Genomic DNA, 21,420 nt, shown 5'->3' on the forward strand with positions numbered 1-21,420 from the left:
GCTGTCTTTTTGGCTTTTATGTCGATCTGCAATAGTATTGTGAAAAGACAGGACAGGAACACATCAGTCTCCAATGCACCATCTGACAAGTTCTTTCTCTCTCAGTGTTTTCTCAGACTCACACAATCACATTCACACATAAAGCCATAATGTATAGTATAAAATAATAACCAGTCCTTAATACAAAGAATGTATAATCTTAATTCTTAGACAATAGAACCTTGCCTGCAATAGTATTGTGAAAAGACAGGACAGGAACACATCAGTCTCCAATGCACCATCTGACAAGTTGTTCTATACAGGAGCATGAAGAAAGGTAAAACACATATCCTGTCTCACATCCCACAACCCACATCCATTTCAGTGTTGACAGTATTAAAATACAACAACTCGTGTACAAAAACACTGTAATACAAACAAGCTACAACGTGGAATCGCCTTTATCCCATTCAGACCTTAGAGGGCTAAAACTACATCTCCCATAATGCAACGCTAGCATCAGTCGGCAGCTCGGCTAACCGTTTGCATCACAGAAAGGCATGCTAGCTAGAACAGCAATACATTTTAGCACTCTGTAAACTATATTAATAACAATAAAACTCTGAATGTTACATGTTTTAATAGTCTCACACTCCCTTATAACAATATCTACAGCATTAACCTTGGGATGTTTTCATTATTTCACGTCATTGGACTTCTACAAAGGAGTAATCTGCAACACATACCTTTCTCTCTCAGTGTTTTCTCAGACTGCAGAGAACGGGAGCTACAGGTAGTACCAGGGTGTTAGTAGGTGACATAAGCACTCAAATGAAATGAAATAAAATAAATTTAATGAAATAAAACCCAAAGATGTTAACATCATTCAGCTACTGTAGCTGCCTACCTAACATCAACAGGCAGCACCAGTAGCGCAACAATTAAAAATAGACACCAAAAGTAAAGTTCCTGGCGATCATAGTGATCTGACTCCCCCCTTCTGTCCGAACTTGGAATATTCCTGTTCCCGGCCTTGGGCCACTGACCTTTAACCTGGTTGTTCTGTTCTGCATTGTGTACTATTCTAATAACTTGAAGTTTGATGGAGTAACCTTTTAAACTCTCCTACACTACACATCCAGAATTAACATATTGTTGTTATTGTGCTTCCTTTTCAGGCTCCTTGAGCAACATTTCCAGTGATGTCTTGTCAGCCAACCTCAGCTGTAATGATTCTGGCACCAATGAGACCTGTGTGGTGGGGGAGGAGGAGATGGGAAGCCCCTACAAAGCCGTGGAGATGGTCTTCATCGCCCTGGTTACAGGCTCCCTTAGTTTTGTCACTGTCACAGGCAACATCCTGGTGATGCTCTCCATTAAAGTAAATCGGCACCTCCAGACGGTCAACAACTACTTCCTGTTTAGCCTGGCGTGTGCAGACCTTATCATTGGTGCGTTCTCCATGAACCTCTACACTGTCTACATAATTGTGGGCTATTGGCCCCTGGGGCCTGTAGCGTGTGACTTGTGGCTGGCCCTGGATTACGTGGTGAGCAATGCTTCTGTCATGAACCTTCTTATTATTAGCTTTGACCGCTACTTCTGTGTCACCAAGCCCCTGAGCTATCCAGCCAGAAGGACCACCAAAATGGCTGGGCTGATGATTGCAGGTGCCTGGATTCTTTCCTTCATTCTTTGGGCCCCTGCTATCCTGTTTTGGCAGTTTATTGTTGGAGAACGCACGGTTCCACCAGGAGAGTGCTACATCCAGTTTCTCTCCAACCCTGCCGTCACTTTCGGCACAGCCATCGCTGCCTTCTACCTGCCTGTGGTCATCATGATGGTGCTCTACATCCACATCTCTCTGGCCAGCCGCAGCCGGGTGTCCAAGCAGAAGCCCGAGGCTGAGAAAAAGAAGAAGGGCCTCAAGATACCTAACCCACTCAAGAGCCACATCCTTAACAGACAGAATAACAACAACCCGTCCCCCAAGCCCAGTCTGGAGTCCTGCAACACCGGTGAAGCTGTGAAGAATGGCAAGATTGATGTGTCTGTTGTTTCCACCAAGGCTGACGCTAGTGTCAATCCAGAAGAGAAAGAGAGTTCCAATGGCTCCAGCACAGCCAGCATTGCCCCCAAAAATGCCAAGGAGAGGGCCAACAGTGAAGCCATTTCCGAGGGGTGCCTTGGCATTGCTCCTGCACCTGCTCCTGCACCTGAACCTGCACCTGCAGCGGAAACCGTTAAACTCAACCCTGCCTCTAAATGGTCCAAGATCAAGATTGTAACCAAGCAGGCTGGTGACGAGTGCATTACTGCCATCGAGATTCAGCCACCCATCAAGGGGGGCGAGACCCGCTCTATCCCAGTCAACCGCCCCCGGAAGGTGGCGCGCAAGTTTGCCAGTATTGCCCGCAGCCAGGTGAAGAGGAAGCGCCAAATGGCAGCCAGGGAGAAAAAGGTGACCAAAACCATCTTCGCCATCCTGCTTGCCTTCATCCTCACATGGACCCCGTACAATGTCATGGTGCTCATCAGCACCTTCTGCCACTCCTGTGTCCCGGACACTGTGTGGGCCATCGGCTACTGGCTGTGCTACGTCAACAGCACCATCAACCCAGCCTGCTACGCCCTCTGCAACGCCACCTTCAAGAAGACCTTTAAGAATCTCCTCATGTGCCAGTATAAGAATATTGGAACAAGATGAGCTGGAGCATACATATGGTGAGGGGTAATATTACTAAGACATCTGGAGGGATGAGTGGTTACAGAGAACGGGAGGAGGGAGCCTCCACAGGGAGCCTCCACAGTCATGTTTATCAACTTATGTCACACTCAACGCTCCTCGGAGATGTCTTAGCCACAGAAGAATAGTAACATCTTAGCTACGTCCAAATGATACAGTATGAGTATGATGGCCAATGTGAGGATGGGCCAAACGAAGAATCTGAGATCAGCCAAAGTTATGGAGTCCAAACATGTCTCAGTTGTTTTCTTTTCCCCCCTGGACCCTTATTGTGATGACCAACAAGGACTAATTCGTATCCACTGAAACGTGGTAACAATCTTCAAAAAGCCCAGCTGAACGTCTGTGGACTAAGGCCAGGGCCAAGACTTCAGTCATCCCTCTCCAAGATACCACCACCAAAGTCAGAGACCGTGAGGGGCAGTGTTACATAATGTCTGGGTGTACGGCAAAAGACACATTAAAAAGGAGCTTGGAAATCTTCCTTTATGCAACAGTATCAAAGGAAACGAGCATGAAATGTCCGATTAAACTATCCATTTCCTCCTTTCCCTCCTCCTTGAGGAATTAGAATTGATTAAGTCCTCACGGAGATGGAGGCACTCCCTCACATCAGTGAATCCTTATCATAATGTGATATGGAGAGCAATGTGGTCACGACATGATATGGAGAACAAAGACGATATGGATCCTTTGTTGTTGCAGACTGTCTAACCTCAAGGCTAGTTGCGCGTACGTCAACATGCTGCTGGTGACTTGAAATACGTTGTTACCCCTGAAAGTACTGTAATGCATATCCATTCACCTCCCACTGACCAAAATATTGATGTATGTGTTTTGCTCCAAATTGAATCTTCAAAAGTGACAAACTGTTGATGGCAGTACAAGGCCAATGCATAAGTTAACAACCAGTGTTTGGCTCCAAACAATTCATTTATCGTGTCGTTACGTTACAAGGAGAAACACCCGCCGGCAACGATAAAGCTTTAATTCATTGCCAGCTTCACAATTATGGAAGTGTTGTGTTTTTAAATTTGGCCTTCACTGCGACTGGAACTGCCGGTACAAAATACAAAACACTTGTTTAGAGGGGATACTTATCTCGAGAGTATTAAACATATGTTCTATGTTATCTCCTGCCTAATTATGAATGTGTAAATAGAAGGCCATTGTATGCTCTAAAAAGTGCAGTTTCTCTCATGCATTTCATATCTGAATGTTTGTACCTCTCTTGTATTATGTTTGTGATTTACACATAATTTTACAAATTGAATATAAACAATATATATATATATATAAATATATATATATAGCTGTATGCATATGAAAGAGATATTAAGAGAGTGTATTTCTAAATTGATTTAAAGTCAGGAATTTGGGGGGGGAAATGGAACCTGTTGTTTTTTGGTGACTAAGTCCCTTATATTTGTAAATGTGCCACTATTCTCCATGTTGGATTACAATGTGTGAAGTCCAGCTTGTACCTCCCCAGCCTATATCCATATTCATGAGGTCACACCAATGATTAGGTGGGTAATATTACTAGCTTATCTAACTGGTTCAATTCATTTTCAAAGAAGGACCTTCTAACAATGAGCTAAATGCATAAAAGTAGGGATTAGTGGGAAAATAACTGATGCTGTTTGGGCATGACCTGGTCATGTAAAATGGCCAGCTACGGATGTGCATCCATATAAAACTGATTTTGAAATGATCACGGGGTCATTACTGTGGTGGTAAAGCTGGATGAATAATCTTACTTTAATTCCTGAATATCACATTGGCATGACAGGCTGGGTGCGACCCCCCACCAAAAAAAGTGGTGAAAGGGAGAGTGTAAAACATGACCACAGTTTTCACAGTATGGCCCCTCCCCTAAAACAACTATCCAGAGACAGTGTACAGAGGATTGTATCTTTTTCTAATGCTTAATAAAAGATCTTGTACCATTGGAATAGTATTTTAAACGACTTGACATGTACAGTATGCGTTCTGATTTAATATACAGTATTAATGGAATATATTTTGCACGCCACGAGTATTACCAGTCAGACTATGGAATATAGAGTTAACATTGACAGGTAGTGATATCTGTTGGAGACAATGGGAGGAGAGCCGGGGCTGGGGACCGATCAGTGACACAGTATGAGCTCATTGCTGTGCTGAGAGCCCAGGGGAGCACCGGATCCAGCAGGAGACCCTCAGAGCCAAAGCACAGCAGCACAAATTATGGCACCACGACTTCAGTAAGGCCCTGTGGGCTTTATAACAAATCTACTGGTTTGCCCTGTTTTAAAGGTAATTTGGTGTACTCATTCAACCATGCCGCTTTGACGCAATAATGATGAGACATCGCCTGACATTTGACATCATTATCAACTTGTGCCAGACATTTTATTACTTGATCTTACAGGTCAACAGTAACATAGTAGTGAACATGACAGTTCCTGAAATCCTTTTCTTATTAAAGGGGGCTGAACATACTGATTTAGTCTCGGTTTCAATTGTACTCATTAGGAAATGAAACTGAGAATGAGATTTGGGTCTTGAAGGCGTGCTTTGATGTGGGTGTCTCTTAAGTGTTTTTGCAGGTGGGAGGCGTTTGTACGTTCACTTTGCCAAAACCCTACACAGTTACAGTCACTCACCCTTCTAGATAATATGAAACAGTCTGACCAGGTCTTGTATCTGGAAGTAGCCTAGCCAACTTATTTCGCCCATCAGCTTCAGCCAGACAGTGTGTGACTGTTACAAAGTTGTTGTGACTTTAGTCTATCTGTGGGGCTACTTCAGGACCATCAATATATTACACAATGTAAATGGGAAAATAATTAAACGTTGCACACCTCTTAGTTCTCATTAAATGCTTTCAATATTTGTATATGCATTTCTACAATTTATAGTTGGTTTGAGGTTTTTATGTCATTGATATTTGGAGCTATTGACATTTAAAAATAATTGTCCCATGTACATTGTGTAGTTTACTGATGGTCCCTAACTAGCCCATGTACATTGTGTAGTTTACTGATGGTCCCTAACTAGCCCATGTACATTGTGTAGTTTACTGATGGTCCCTAACTAGCCCCATAGGGATATCCAAATTCAAACCAAATGTACAATGGCCAGTGTGCTGGGCACTACTCGGGTGCTGCCAGCTGTGGGCAGGAATGAAATAAACCCAACCGAAGGAAAATTGTTAGGTACCCTTCACTCCTAGTAATCTCGCAAATCTCAGTTTGGGACGAGACTGACTTTATGACCAAAATGATAATATTTACACTTTGTAGTACATTTTGACACTAGAATAAATGTTTCCGACACATATTGATGCCACATAGGCCATTTTCAACCAAATCAAATCAAATGTATTTATATAGCCCTTCGCACATCAGCTGATATCTCAAAGTGCTGTACAGAAACCCAGCCTAAAACCTCAAACAGCAAGCAATGCAGGTGTAGAAGCACCATAGACATAGTTGTTTTGATTCAGTCTCTCTTTAAATGCATAAATGTAGTAAGTTAAATTGCCACAAACATTTATTTAAAAGAAACACGAAACAACCAATAGTACAAATTCAGAGAGTTTATTTAAAGTGGTTGATTTTTTTCTGTTCCAAGGGTTTGTGTAATAATAATGACAGTAATTACAAAAATGAGAGTACAGATGAACTGTGCGAAGGTGTGTGCATGTGTGTTTGCAAAAATATGAACACAGCAGTTCGACTCAAAATCGCCTGACACCTTTTGAAGTATATATATTATGAAACTAATTGTTTTAACAATACCACTATTATCTTCACAAAGACAATGACTGCATTCTCATGAGCATTCAAGCTCAGCTTTGTATTGTACATGAAACACGTTGAGCTGACGGTCCTCAGTTGACTAGAAAAATAGTTGATTTGCATCTCTACTTTTACTAATTGGCACACACAATTGAAATCCACTCATCAATTCTGTTAGTAATACTAATTGGTAGTCAAGAGAAAACTATAACAATCACAACAATGTAAGATGAACATTTTGAATTAAAAAAAAAAATCTCAAGCATATTACTAAATGATCTACTGGTTAAGAAACAATCTCAAACAAGGAGCTTGGTCTTGACTCCAGTTGAACTAATGTAAAAGGTGAAAAAAAATACAACAAACTCTGGAAAACGTTACACATCACAAGGGTTAGGCAGACCAAGAACACTGGTGAGGTCAAAGTATTTGTTTCTTGCATAATACAGCATGTCCAGAACTGGAATCTTACTAACATTATGGAAATATCAGAACACAAGCGGGCTAAGTTGCCAGGCCACCGACAGCTGGAAATATGTGAAAAGAATTGTGTTTGTCTACATATTTGGTCAATATTCAGAGACATTTAGCGTTTGTTATACTGTATTTGAAGGAAAGGCCCATTTGACATCTCATAATTCACTTGTGCATATTATGTTTGTTGAAAAAGCAAAGGATATTGCGTAATAAAAATCAAACCATCACTTGTTCAATGTGGACTCATCCACCTTTTTAGTTCTCCTTCCCTCTTCCCTTCTTTCCTGTGGGAAGACATAGGGTCAATTCATCATAGATTCCTTGCTCAATATGACGTACTCATTTGGGGATAGGAATGTTACTTTTTTACATGACTTAAATGTCTACTTCTTACCTTTGGCCTTTGTCTTGGTCTTTGCGGGGCATGGCTTAGACACCTTGATGGTGGGTTGGCACTCTGCGTTGTACAGGGCCTTTTTCAGGGTTCCAGACCGGTTCTTGGATCCAGTAGCTGTGTCACACTCACCCCAGCTGCCAAACTTATACTTGCAGTCAGCTGAAATGGCAAAGGTCAAAAGGGAAAACCGCTGAGTATCAGGAACACACCACAATAGAGCTTGCCTGGCTACCCAGACTCCTTGCTCTGGCCAAACGCTACGCCACGCCCACATATGTTCGTTTCTTCCCCGCAATGAGTCTGGATCTGAGTACCTCCCCAACCCTTTACCGAATGCAAACATATTTGGGCCGTCTGAATGGTCCAGAAAGTGATGGTTTGGGCCAGAGCCAGAACACATGTGGGTAAAGCGATGGTTTGAAAATGTGTCATTCGCTTTGATACTCTGATTGGTTAGAGACGATCCAATCGCTGATGACTTTGCTTTGTACAACGCCCCCCCATGCCCCTCGCCCCAACATACAACTTCAATGATGGCAGTCTCAGACTAAAGTATGTTGTGAACGACAGAGCAGCGGAAGAAGTCGTCAGGCTATCATAGAACAGTCTGAAGATAATGTAGTTCTATAGTTTTTTTGCAGTTATGTCAATTACTAGGTATTTACTAAGAAATGACATGATACAATTCTAATTATGTAGTAATAAGCTATGAATGAAATGTTTGCTATATTTGATTGACTGACCACCACTTTACACTTTGAGAATTATATGGCATATCAAGGGAAATGGAATCATCTATCAATGTATAATTTCTACCGCCAAACTCCTTCTTCCAGTTGCAAGGCACTTTGCATTTCAGTTTTCTCATCTGGTCGTTGCAGGTGCCCTCTCTGACACCGACTCCACAGTCTCCGTTGTTAGGCACACAGCTAGCATAGCGCCACTCAGCACAGTCAGAGGCACCACCCTTGGCTCCTTTCCCCTTCTCTGCGAAACAAAAATAACAAGATGACAGAAATAATATCAGCAATATTACAATTAGTCGTTAGTAAGGACAGGTTTCCAACTGAGGCTTTATGAACCTCATGAACGGTGCAACTGTCATGCTAATTCTACAACTGCGCATGGCAAATTAAAGCAATACATAGCAAATCCTTTACCTTTTTTGTTTTTACCTGCTTCAGTGGTGACTATCATCAAGGCCACCATAAGCACCACAGCTGTTGAGAACAAACCCCGCATACTGGAGAGAAAATAAGAAAAAAAGAGGGAAAAGAAGAAAAAAAACATACCATTAACAATTGTGGCACAATAAATAATGTTGCCATTATGTAGGTTATATTGTGTGTCATTTGAGGTGACATCTGCTGTTCCAAAGGTCGAGCTGATGTTCCTCCGTTGTGTGTCTATAATTGAGATGAGAGTTGAAAGAGCACGATCAAGGTTAACTATTGATCGTTACCAGCTATAATCAAACCAATTCAAAATGGTTCTGTACTTTAGAGGTGAAAGGTGAATAAGGGATTATGGTCAAAGAGTAAAACACATCATGTTATACAAAATTCATTACATTAAACAGTTTTAAAGCTTGACACTCGAGCATGTGAGAGTGAGAACTGGGAAAATACATGTGAGAGGGCTGAAATATTACATCGATTTTTTCCTATGATCTCGTGACTCAATTTAGGGTCAATCAAAACAACTGTGCGGAACACAACCAGCAATGAGGATCAATGGGTCATGAGCTACTCACTCCACCCTTTCACTTCCCCTTTCACAAAACAACATGTTTTCCAACATGAACACCAAACAAAATACAACATTTTATTTTGTGACAGGAATATGTTAGAAAACAAAAATCTACAGTTGAAGTCGGAAGTTTACATATACCTTAGCCAAATACATTAAAATTCCCTGTTTTAGGTCAGTTAGGATCACCACTTTATTGTAAGAATGTGAAATGTCAGAATAATAGTAGAGAATTATTTATTTCAGCTTTTATTTCTTTCATCACATTCCCAGTGGGTCAGAAGTTTACAATTGTTGAACTTGGGTCAAACGTCTTCCACAAGCTGACTCAACCGAGTCAGGTTTGCAGGCCTCCTTCCTAGCACACACTTTTTCAGTTCTGCCTGCACATTTTTCTATGGGATGGAGGTAAGGGCTTTGTGATGGCCATTCCAACACCTCGACTTTGTTGTCCTTAAGCCATTTTTCCACAACTTTGGAAGTATGCTTGGGGTCATTGTCCATTTGGAAGACCCATTTGCGACCAAGCTATAACTTCCTGGCTGATGTCTTCAGATGTTGCTTCAACATATTCACATAATTTCCCTTCCTCGTGAAGCCATCTACTTTGTGAAGTGCACCAGTCCCTCCTGCAGCAAAGCACCCCCACAACATGATGCTGCCACCCCCGTGCTTCACGGTTGGGATGGTGTTCTTCGGCTTGCATGCCTCCCCCTTTCTCCTCCAAACATAACAATAGTCATTATGGCCAAACAGTTCTATTTTTGTTTCATCAGACCAGAGGACATTTCTCCAAAAAGGATGATCTTTGTCCCCATGTGCAGTTGCAAACCATAGTCTGGATTTTTCATGGCGGTGTGGAGTTTTGTACCTGTTTCCTCCAGCATCTTCACAAGGTCCTTTGCTGTTGTTCTGGGAATTATTTGCACTTTTCGCACCAAAGTACATTCATCTCTAGGAGACAGAACACGTTTCCTTCCTGAGCAGTATGACGGCTGAATGGTCCTATGGTGTTTATACTCGCATACTATTGTTTGTATAGATGAACGTGGTACCTTCAGGCATTTGGAAATTGCTCCCAAGGATGAACCAGACCTGTGAAGGTCTACAATTGTTTTTGAGGTATTGGATGATTTGTTTTGATTTTCCAATGATGTCAAGCAAAGAGGCACTGAATTTGAAGGTAAGCCTTGAAATACATCCACCCGGTACACCTCCAATTGACGGATGTCAATTATCCAATCTGAAGCTTCTAAAGCCATGACATAATTTTCTGGCATTTTCCAAGCTGTTTAAAGGAACAGTCAACTTAATGCATGTGAACTTCTGACCCACTGGAATTGTGATACAGTGAATTATAAGTGAAATAATCTGTCTGTAAACAATTGTTGGAAAAATTACTTGTGTCATGCACAAAGTAGATGTCCTAAACGACTTACCAAAACCATAGTTTGTTAACAAAAAATTTGTGGAGTGGTTGAAAAATGAGTTTTAATGACTCCAACCTAAGTGTATGCAAACTTCCGACTTCAACTGTATCTATGTTGATGACACATTGAACACAATTCATGTAATCTCATTGTCACAATAGCGCTTCCCATCTTTGTGTATTCTGGTCATTGCATTGTGCAGACCTTTTAAAGCTGAAATCCGTGAAGGGTGAAACTGTCATATCCATTTGGGCTATTACAACAACAAAGTTACTTCAAACAAGGAACATTGTTTTTCTTACTAGAACATTGTTGCACTTGCAATGGAAAACCAGAATATGTACAGAGAATTATTTTTTTTACCACACTGCCTTACACGCTCCTCTGTTTCATCAACAAAACAATAAAATACATTGCTGCTTGGGGTTCAGCTATGGGCCCACTGTGCCGCCATCAGGAAAAATTTGACAAGTAAGACCAGTTACTTCGGTACTGTTTACTACACTTGCCAAATATCAGAACTCAAAATCAAATTGATCATGCAATACAATATTCTTTTGATGTATTTTGGACCATTTTTAATGTCTTCTTCTCCTGAACCGCTGGACCGATTGGGACCAAATTTGGTATATAGCATTTAAGGATGCAAGACTAGCTGAAACAATGTGGCAACTATGAGCCAATGAGCTTGCATGAATGGTTTTTCCTGTCCAACAGCACCACAATGTGTCCAAATTCAACCATACTTTACAGGTTAGCTAGGCTGGTCATGTTGTTTGAGGTATGTTTCTGCTAAACCCTTAAAAACAAAGGCACTGGGGCAAACAGTGGCAATGTTTCCCCTTTTACAGATTTCAGCTTTTAATAGTCTAGTTCAAAAGAAGAGGGCAGCAACTCACAGATAAAGAAATAGCCCTATATTTCTGAAATGTATGGATGTCTATAAGGGATCCTCCTATCCTGTCAAGTTCTGAGTTTCTATTTATTCTCTGACTTAATTGAGTTAATGTCTATTCTTTCTGCCAACAGTCCCAGAGCTAGCAGCAGGGGATGGACGGCAGCACCAGATCACCATGGTGAAGGCTAACCCACCTGCTGGGAGGTGATAGGGGTCGCCCTGACAGGGAGAGCTCGATGGAAGGGGCTTGGTTTGAAGCCATTCTTCTGTGGGACACAGGGGAACTGCATGTCTCTGTCTGGGTTAGAAGAGCTCAGAGATGTGCCGGGACAACAGGTCTTGTATTAGTTTGAAGAACACCCACAAAGAGTAACTCAAGAATCTGATTTCAATAACCCAAAACAAGGTTGCCTATAATACCAAATCCTTGATTTTGTGGTGGGAATCTAAAAGTATTTCACGCTTCCCCATCAAAAGATTAGGGTCCTTGTTCAATCAATCTGCTTCCCAGGGTAATAAAAACCGAAACATTCCTTCCCGTTATGCAAAGAAGTGTTTGGAATATTATGAAGTTCATTTCTGTGACATACAATCAACATTCAAGGCAGAGGATGAGTGTTTTCTGTGCCATAGCCTGTTGGTTATGATTAATTAGGACCCATCATTAACGACTGGCAAAATACACAAATCCTTCTAGTGGAACACAAACAATGAAGACATTGAGAACAGAGAATTGAGATCACACAGCAGCAGGGAACTAAGATGACACATTCTGGGCTGTTCACAATATGTCATGTGGATGTTACAATGCATCTTCCTACAACACCAACTAAGATGCCAAATCGGCCAACCAAAATTGGTCCTGTGAAAGTTCCCAGAACATTTGTTAGGTTGCAGCAAATGTTCTCATAATACAACAACTGTCTAGTTGTGCTGATGATTATACAATGTTTGTATGAAACATTTGCTTGATGTTGCAAGAACGTTCCCAGAACACATTTCGTCTGTTCTTTAATGGTTCCCAGAATGTTTCATATGTTGTGGGAACCGTCTGATTGTGGGGACATGACAAAAGATCTGTTCCCAAAACACAAAAAAGGTCCACTTTTGTGGATGATTATGCTATGTTTATTTTAGAATGCAAAAAACATTCACCTGATGTTATACTTAAAAAAAAAGTTATTTAAATGTCCCTAAAACATTTATTTAGGTTATAGGAATATTGTGGGGATATGACACGACAGGTTCCCAAAACACAAAATCTGTCCAGTTTTGATGACATTCTTACAATGTTCGTATCAGGGTGCACAAAACATACCCTCAATGTTCCCAGAATTATCAAATTAAGTTTTGAACAGTCCATTGAGGTTTCTTTCCTGTGTTAGTGTTATCTTACCGTTGAGGAAGTTAGAAATCCATGTAGAAACACATATGTCAATTATTTGGAATCACATTAACGTATTAGACATTTATTGTACAAACATAGTTTTACCATATTTTTTTGATAGTCACAAGCAGGGATCAAACCTGGCCTTTGGAGTGCTATCCCTGGAATGAATCAACCGCGCGCCACTGCGATGTGACTAACACAAATATAAAGCTGTTAACACCTTTACTCTGATTTCCAGGTTGTGGTCTTTGTCTTTGCAAAAGACAGGATAACAAAATCGGAAAAAGAAGTATCCTCTATCATTTCTTTCTCTACCAATCTTCTTCCTATGCTGTAAAGGAGGGATGTTTTGACTTTTATTTTCCCGACAAAACTTGATTTCAGAATTCGTGTTCAATTGTTGCCTGGCAGATTGCGGCGAGGTGCACATAGATGTGCATATGTCCTACGACATATAGCCATAGTTTGGATCATAATTGAATGATCCACGAGAAACATTACGCTCCTGGTGGTGCAGCAAAGTAAGTGGCCTACAGGGCTTGAAGATGGCAGACTGCATGTTCAAATCGACTTCATTACCATTCTTGTAGATTTGTTAGGACAACACCCGTATCAAGATATGATGTGATGAAGATTGGAATGCCATTTGTTTGGAAGTTTGGCACCTTCATACAGTATAATGATGCTACATTACACATCAAAGTTAGCAGAACATTGCAGCAATGTTTTCAGAACTAAGTGCATTATTGCTGAAGTATGTTTTTAGAACTAAGTGCATTATTGCTGAAGTATGTTTTTAGAACTAAGTGCATTATTGCTGAAGTATGTTTTTAGAACTAAGTGCATTATTGCTGAAGTATGTTTTTAGAACTAAGTGCATTATTGCTGAAGTGTGTTTTTAGAACTAAGTGCATTATTGCTGAAGTATGTTTTTAGAACTAAGTGCATTGTTGCTGAAGTATGTTTTCAGAACTAAGTGCATTATTGCTGAAGTATGTTTTTAGAACTAAGTGCATTATTGCTGAAGTATGTTTTTAGAACTAAGTGCATTATTGCTGAAGTATGTTTTCAGAACTAAGTGCATTATTGCTGAAGTATGTTTTCAGAACTAAGTGCATTATTGCTGAAGTATGTTTTCAGAACTAAGTGCATTATTGCTGAAGTATGTTTTTAGAACTAAGTGCATTATTGCTGAAGTGTGTTTTTAGAACTAAGTGCATTATTGCTGAAGTATGTTTTTAGAACTAAGTGCATTATTGCTGAAGTATGTTTTTAGAACTAAGTGCATTATTGCTGAAGTATGTTTTTAGAACTAAGTGCATTATTGCTGAAGTATGTTTTTAGAACTAAGTGCATTATTGCTGAAGTGTGTTTTTAGAACTAAGTGCATTATTGCTGAAGTATGTTTTCAGAACTAAGTGCATTATTGCTGAAGTATGTTTTTAGAACTAAGTGCATTATTGCTGAAGTATGTTTTTAGAACTAAGTGCATTATTGCTGAAGTATGTTTTTAGAACTAAGTGCATTATTGCTGAAGTATGTTTTTAGAACTAAGTGCATTATTGCTGAAGTATGTTTTTAGAACTAAGTGCATTATTGCTGAAGTATGTTTTTAGAACTAAGTGCATTATTGCTGAAGTATGTTTTTAGAACTAAGTGCATTATTGCTGAAGTATGTTTTTAGAACTACTTCGATTGCTCCAACATTTACTTGCTGTAGTATTTTCAGGGAACGTTATTAGAACCATCATGTCATATTATAACTTTTTTAGACCACTGTAGGAATATTCCCTGCCTGCTGTCATGGGGGTTTTGAATAACATATCCATCAACATGAGCAGAACGTTCCTGTATATCTTTCCTCAGAACCAGTTCTTATTGCTCCCACATTTTGTTTGTGGTAGTATGTTCTAAGAACGTTACCGGAACATTGTGTTATTACAATCTCTGGCAACCTAATGAGAACCTTAGGGGAATGTTTCTGTGGTAGTTTTTTTACCAGATGTTGAGAAAATGTTAGTGAATGTTGGGAGAACATTCCAAGGACATAGCCACAGGAAGCAGGGGTGCTGCAGCACCTCCTTGTGAATTGAAATAAAAATAAATAAATATATGCTGTATATATTTAAAAAAATATATATATATACACACAGTACCAGTCAACAGTTAGTACACATTTATATTGGAATATTAGTGAAGAAATCAAAACTATGAAATAAGACATAGAATCATGTAGTAAACAAAAAAGTGTTAAACAAATATATTTGAGATTTGAGATTCTTCAAATTAGCCACCCTTTGCCTTGATGACAGCTTTGCACACCCTTGGCATTCTCTCAACCAGCTTCACAAGGTAGTCAGTCACCTGGAATGCATGTCAATGAACAGGTGTGCCTAGTAAAAAGTTAATTTGTGGAATTTCGTTCCTTCTTAGCGTGTTTGAGCCAATCAGTTGTGTTGTGACATGGTAGGGGTGGCATACAGAAGATAGCCCTATTTAGTAAAAGACCAAGTTCAAATTATAGCAAGAACAGCTCAAATAAGCAAAGAGAAAAGACAATCCATCATTACACTAAGACATGAAGGTCAGTCAATCCGGAAAATGTGAAAGTTTCTTCAAGTGCAGTCGCAAAAACCATCAAGCAATATGATGAAACTAGCTTTCAAGAGGACTGCCACAGGAAAGGAAGACCCAGAGTTAACTCTGGCCCAAATAAATACTTCAAAGTTCAAGTAACAGACACATCTCAACATCAACTGTTCAGAGGAGACTGCGTGAATCAGGCCTTCATGGTCGAATTGCTGCAAAGAAACCACTACTAAAGAACACCAATAAGAAGAAGAGACTTGCTTGGGCCAAGAAACATGAACAATGGACATTATACTGGTGGAAATCTGCCCTTTGGTCTGATGAGTCCAAATTTGAGATTTTTGGTTCCAACCGACGTGTCTTGGTGAGATGCAGAGTAGGTAAACGGATGATATCCACATGTGTGGTTCCCACCGTGAAGCATGGAGGAGGAGGTGTGATGGTGCTTTGCTGGTGACACTGTCTGTGATTTATTTAGAATTCAGAACACACTCAACCAGCATGGCTACCACAGCATTCTGCAGCTATACGCCATCCCATCTGGTTTGCACTTAGTGGGACTATAATTTGTGAGGAGAGTGATGAAGTGCTGCATCATGTCAATCAAATGTTTTTATAAAGCCCTTTTTTACATCAGCCGATGTCACAAAGTACTATACAGAAAGATGACCTGGCCTCCACAATCAACCGACCTCAACCCAAATGAGATGGTTTGGGATGACTTGGACAGCAGAATGAAGGAAAAGCAGCCAACAAGTGCTCAGCATATGTGAGAACTCCCCCCCCCCCCACGTCGCCATAGCGGTAATCTTAGATAATGTCCTGCGAAGGTTCCCGGTTTGCTGGGAAGTCTCTGATGAACAGCACCCTTGTGTAATGCCTGTCACCCACGCAATTTACTAATCTAACGGCAACATTTGTTCCATTGGTTTGTGCCTGAGCCAATATGTCCAGAAGATGAGCAGGGATCGTAGCCACATCCGCTCACATTGCAGTATGCTCACATTGAACTTTCGCTGCCTGCGGGCAGCCTTGGATAGAAAGGTCAGCCACAGCTGATGAATCAACAACTCACTGGAAAAGTCCGATCCATTAGAGGTTATCACCTCTCTGAACCATCGCCTCGTACTGTGTGAGGCAGAATGCCATAAGTGGCAGCCATCTACTCACTCACCAGGGAGCTGGTCTACTGGAGAATCTACCAAGGCACTATCGTTTTATCAGGCAACTCTACAATTGGCTTCTGAAAGTGTTGTTTCTTTACTTGACTGCTCATCAAAAGGACTGCGAATGAAAGTGATACACAATGGCCAGGACAGCCGGCCCTCTGGCACATACGCTTGCTGCTCCTCTTCAAGCTAATTGATCAAATATTCTGTTGACCCAGTAAATCTGTATTCTGTACTCAAAAACAGTAATTAAATGTTGATGGCCAGTGAGCATAATTAAACACTCCAAGCAACCACAAATTTCTGGAAACTCCCCATTCTCAACTCCCATCACTCACTGAATCGCAATCTTTTTGTATCACTTTAAAAAAATGATAGAGTTCCATTTTCAAGTAAAAGCTGGCTTGTTTTTTCCGCACCAGCTAGCAGTTCCAATGACATTCTTCCCCTGGCCATAAATGTCGAGGGGCTACTCCAGGCAACACTTTTGTCTTTGATGAAACAACACCCAGCAGGCCTCGTCTAACCCACTGAGCCTTGCCAAGGGTGAGGCCCGGAGCGCCCTCAAAATCTTTTATCGTTCTTTACGAATGCAGACACCCTGTATCAAAACAGAGCCTTTTCCTGGTCTCCTTTCACTCCATTCTAAAGGGCCACTAGACAGATATCCCATACAGGGTCTTTGTTCCACACATCTGAATGTGGACTTAGCATACTGGGATAAAGGTCATCTTAAAATACCACAGTTTACTAGAGCTAGCATGCCCAATCATTTGCAAAATATGCCTACAAAACATTGCTATTTTTTTTATCCGTGCCAGTCATTTTTATCCATCAGTAATGCAGCTGTAACAGGAATGTTAGAATAGGTAGGCATCTGTGTTTAAGAGATCTTCCTTTCCCAACTATAAACATGTCATTATGAAACATCACCCACTATTCACCCCCACCACAACTAACTTCCACCAATCTACTCATCACACAATGGGATAAACATAATATGTATTGCCTGGCAGAAAGCAAACCAAATAGTCAAATTGGATCAGATACCGTAAAGATCATATTTCGATTGACTCAAATGGTGCTTCCTCTAATAATGGTCCTAGATCACTGTGGTCAAATAGACAACATTAGATTTGCTAGATCAGTTCTACAACGAAACAATAACAACAACACATGGAAAGCAGGACTACACTGAACCTGAACAGCATAAAGTCACTCTTGTTTTTTACTGCTAAGCAGCATTCCTCGTCTTCTCAGAAAAGTCACTGACCGCAACAACAACAAAAAAAGGATGGAATGCCCACTAAGAGAGAAGCTGCGGGGTAGAGGGTCACTCTAAAGAAAGACAGTTAACAAAGACCCAGAATGTCCTGGCCTCCTTCAGGAAGGAACACTGAGTGGCCAACAAATGGCAGAATCACATGCTTTATTTGATCAAATATACAAAATATAGGTGGATTCACCAACAGCGCAAGGACAGAATGATTCACGTTACTGGCTCAAATAGTATGAGTGCACTTTACCTACTATAACGTCATTGTCGACAGCTAAACATCCTCCCTGCCGTCAGTCACGTGAAAATGTGATCCCTTCTAGTTGAGGCATGGCAGTCATTGACAAAATGGCTTATTCTCTAAAAGAGACAGTGGCCTACTTACTTCCCATTCCTTCCTATTTCAACATAACCAATGACATACTCCATCATACTCCATGAGCAGTGAGAGAATAGCAGAGGGGCCACGCACCCACAAATCTCCGCTGAAATCAGGTTGAATGGTGCATTTGAATAGCCAGGATAGAGTTTTCCCTGTCTTTTCAAAGCTGTTTTCTCTCCCCTGATTATCTGTGCCATTGCCTCGAGGTCCATCTGCCAAGCTCACACAAGCTCTAAAGCCCCATGCTACCCCTCCTCCATTTCTAAATCCTAACCCTGAGGCACTAGCTGCATCTAGTGTGCCCAATAACTTTCTAAAATACAACTGGGGAAAAAAAAACAATGATAACAACAGACTGAGGACTATCTTTCCCCCTTTTCATCTCTCTAAGGTTGTGTCACTTTGAGCGTTATCTCTGACTGCAAATCATATTTTACAGCCTCTTACACAGCCACTACTTTGGATGAGGGGGGGGGGGGGGGGGGGGGGGGGGGGAGCAAACATAGGTGGGGCAGCCATAAATTGTGGTCAGGTAAAAAAAAGTTCCTGGGCAAAAAAGGAGAACAACTCTTGAGCGGAGTGGATAGCAGTGAATACAAGTACTTGAGGTTAGAGTCGATTTCAATGCTCATATTGTTGAGGTGGGGGATGTTTACATTGACTTTGCTTTTAGTCATTTAGCGGAAGCTTTTATCCATAGCCACGTACAGTTAGTTACGGCTTAAGTGAAGTGTTCAGGTCATAAAATCCATTCATTGGCCCAAACAGAAAGCAAAAGATTTCTGGAACCTGAACACAATTCAAATTTGTGGAATAAATGCTTATGCTTTACTTTAAGACGAACAAAGACATGTAGAAGTACACTTTCAAACTATGTAGCTTCGCTACATCTGAAATAGTAATTGACTAAACATAATCATTTATATAAAACAATATTATTATATTTCGCAGGATTTATCTCCTTTCTTCCAAACTCAAGTATCATAGCTCAAAATAGTTACAGTAATGAGACCATACATTCAGAAGTACAAAGCCCCCCCCCCCCCCCCCCCCACTTATCATCAACACTAGAATGTGTCACCCCTGAGGACGTTGTCACACAGTGCAAAATATAGCTAACATAGTTATTAAACTCAAAGCAAAGCCGTTATTACAACAAAACGTAATTTTGGCCACAACTTCTTCAGATCCCTAAACAGAACAGCTTGCAAAGTTGTAGAATTAAAAAAGTTCGTTCAATCGTTGACTTCATATTTAAGATTCAATTAAACATTTTTGATCCAACGAAAGTTTCTGCCAATACGCAGTGCCACTGCGCTTTTTTTGCGCAAATCGCGTGTATGGGACAAAAGTTGGGTGTTCATTACTGGCAAAAGTTATGAATCTATGCAGTAAAGCCAACACATGGTGCATAAATTATTTAAAATACAATAAAACTAAAAATAACTAAATAAAGAAACATGCACACAAATAAATCATCCAAAGAAAAATGACTCCAATTGAGAAATTACACACGACACGTCAGTTATTCCCCAGAGGATTCCGATGATGAAGACTATATATTTTAACTATTAAAAGTGAGTAATGATAATGTTGATTTGGGTGATACAAAGTAACATCATTTTATCACCATACATTTGGACAAATACACATATAACTTACTTGTTTCTTTGATCGTACTTCTTGGCGAGAGTTTATGGTCTTACTTTGAGCCACAATAGATTTTTTACAGTCCTCCAATACCTCTAGCCCGGCCCGCTTGCTCTTATTTGTCGCCCTCCCCTTTGTTTCTCAAAAACTAGTTTGAGCTGGTAACATTAGGGCCACATTAAATTAACCACCTCGTGACATCACCAACCCACGTGATGATTACGGGTCAAGAGACGCATAACCCCAACACCAACCCCAACCCCTGTGCACCACTCATCTAGGACACTAACTTTTTGAAGTTTTATTCTAGTGAATCCCTAGATGTATTATTTCACAGTCATTATTCTAGTGTTCTTGTTGCTACAAATCTTTTTTTATGCCTACAAATAAAAAAACATTAAAAAAAACATTGATTACTAAATTATATACCCATTCCAATTTCACCACCAGACATTATCACAGAGAAAGGAAAGCAGAATGATATGCTCAGACTACCTACTATAGACAGATACTACTATTCTATGGTGCCTACAGAATGCCTAGGGATGTATGCATCATAAATGTTTTAACAGCACCACCACAGTAAATGGTTTACAGGAGGACAGGAGGGATTGAACAGCACCACCACAGTAAATGGTTTACAGGAGGACAGGAGGGATTGAACAGTACCACCACAGTAAATGGTTTACAGGAGGACAGGAGGAATTGAACAATCATTAGACCTAGAATTCTTGGCCACCCTGATTATGTGCCCAGAGAGCTTGTTGTCACACAACAGCTGCAATTAGATAGGGACCCTGGATAAGAGCCATTTATAAACACCAAGTGTGAGCCAGGAGGAGGCTGGTGGGAGGAGCTATAGGAGGACAGTTCATTGTAAAGACCGTAATGGAATTAATGGAATGGTGTCAAACACACCAAACATATGGAAACCACATGTTTTGACCATGTATTCAATTTCAGCCATATACAATGAGTCCGTCCTCCTGTAGCTCCTCCCACCAGCCCCCTCTGGTATAAGCATATGCTCGGCCATATGGCAGAGTAACAGTGTGGTGCCTAGAGAGTATGACAGTGTTTTACCGGACATCACCACATTTTCAAGAACCAGATGACTGTACTGATGAAATACATGTCTACATGTTATTTAGTATCGATGTACAGTATATCCAAGATGACTCTGTGACCTCAGGCCATGTGATTGGGTAATCCCAGGAGGGCAGGGGAGGTGAGTCGGGGCCACAATAGCGATCCGACCAGAATCTGAACCATAGACATTTCCAATTGCCAGTTGGATAGCATGCCAACAATGAGTCAGAGCTAGGAGGAGAAAACAGCTGTTCAGTTTCACAAATGGACTAGACTGATAAACACACATCTAATACAACATCCAGAAGTAACTAGTCAGTATCCAATTACAGTATTTAATCACTCCAGATGATGCACTATGATTCAGTTCTGACTAACATGACTCATCATTTTCAAACACATTGCATGTTGCAA

At 40.7% G+C, this 21,420-nt stretch overlaps 1 protein-coding gene and 1 pseudogene across 2 annotated transcripts; one reads left to right on the top strand and one right to left on the bottom strand.

Moving 5' to 3' along the window:
* The window catches only part of LOC139385295 (activating molecule in BECN1-regulated autophagy protein 1-like), a 148,077-nt pseudogene extending 145,231 nt beyond the window's left edge, over positions 1 to 2,846 (top strand).
* A 3,447-nt stretch (positions 2,847 to 6,293) lies between these two features.
* On the bottom strand, positions 6,294 to 20,138 carry LOC139384786 (midkine-B-like). Of its 2 annotated transcripts, none has more exons than XM_071129669.1 (5): positions 19,930 to 20,138; positions 8,560 to 8,627; positions 8,201 to 8,371; positions 7,382 to 7,543; positions 6,294 to 7,271 (listed from the first exon to the last, which is right to left on the bottom strand). In XM_071129669.1, the coding sequence occupies exons 2-5, from the start codon at positions 8,624 to 8,626 to the stop codon at positions 7,243 to 7,245; spliced, it is 429 nt and encodes a 142-aa protein (XP_070985770.1). In that variant the 5' UTR covers position 8,627; positions 19,930 to 20,138; the 3' UTR covers positions 6,294 to 7,242. The 2 variants fall into 2 exon arrangements, with proteins under 2 accessions (XP_070985770.1, XP_070985769.1); XM_071129668.1 differs by having other exon boundaries at positions 8,545 to 8,627; positions 19,930 to 20,137.
* Between the last annotated feature and the right edge of the window lie 1,282 nt (positions 20,139 to 21,420).

This window comes from Oncorhynchus clarkii, chromosome 26, assembly GCF_045791955.1.
Source record: "Oncorhynchus clarkii lewisi isolate Uvic-CL-2024 chromosome 26, UVic_Ocla_1.0, whole genome shotgun sequence".
Taxonomy (NCBI): domain Eukaryota; kingdom Metazoa; phylum Chordata; class Actinopteri; order Salmoniformes; family Salmonidae; genus Oncorhynchus; species Oncorhynchus clarkii.

Excerpts from the sequence above, each read along its gene's own strand:
- LOC139384786 (XM_071129668.1), bottom strand. The coding sequence starts at position 8,626 with ATGCGGGGTTTGTTCTCAACAGCTGTGGTGCTTATGGTGGCCTTGATG. Across the intron at positions 8,372-8,544 it reads AGCAGGTAAAAACAAAAAAG|AGAAGGGGAAAGGAGCCAAG; the intron begins GTAAAGGATTTG and ends TTTGTTTCGCAG. Across the intron at positions 7,272-7,381 it reads GACCAAGACAAAGGCCAAAG|GAAAGAAGGGAAGAGGGAAG; the intron begins GTAAGAAGTAGA and ends GTCTTCCCACAG.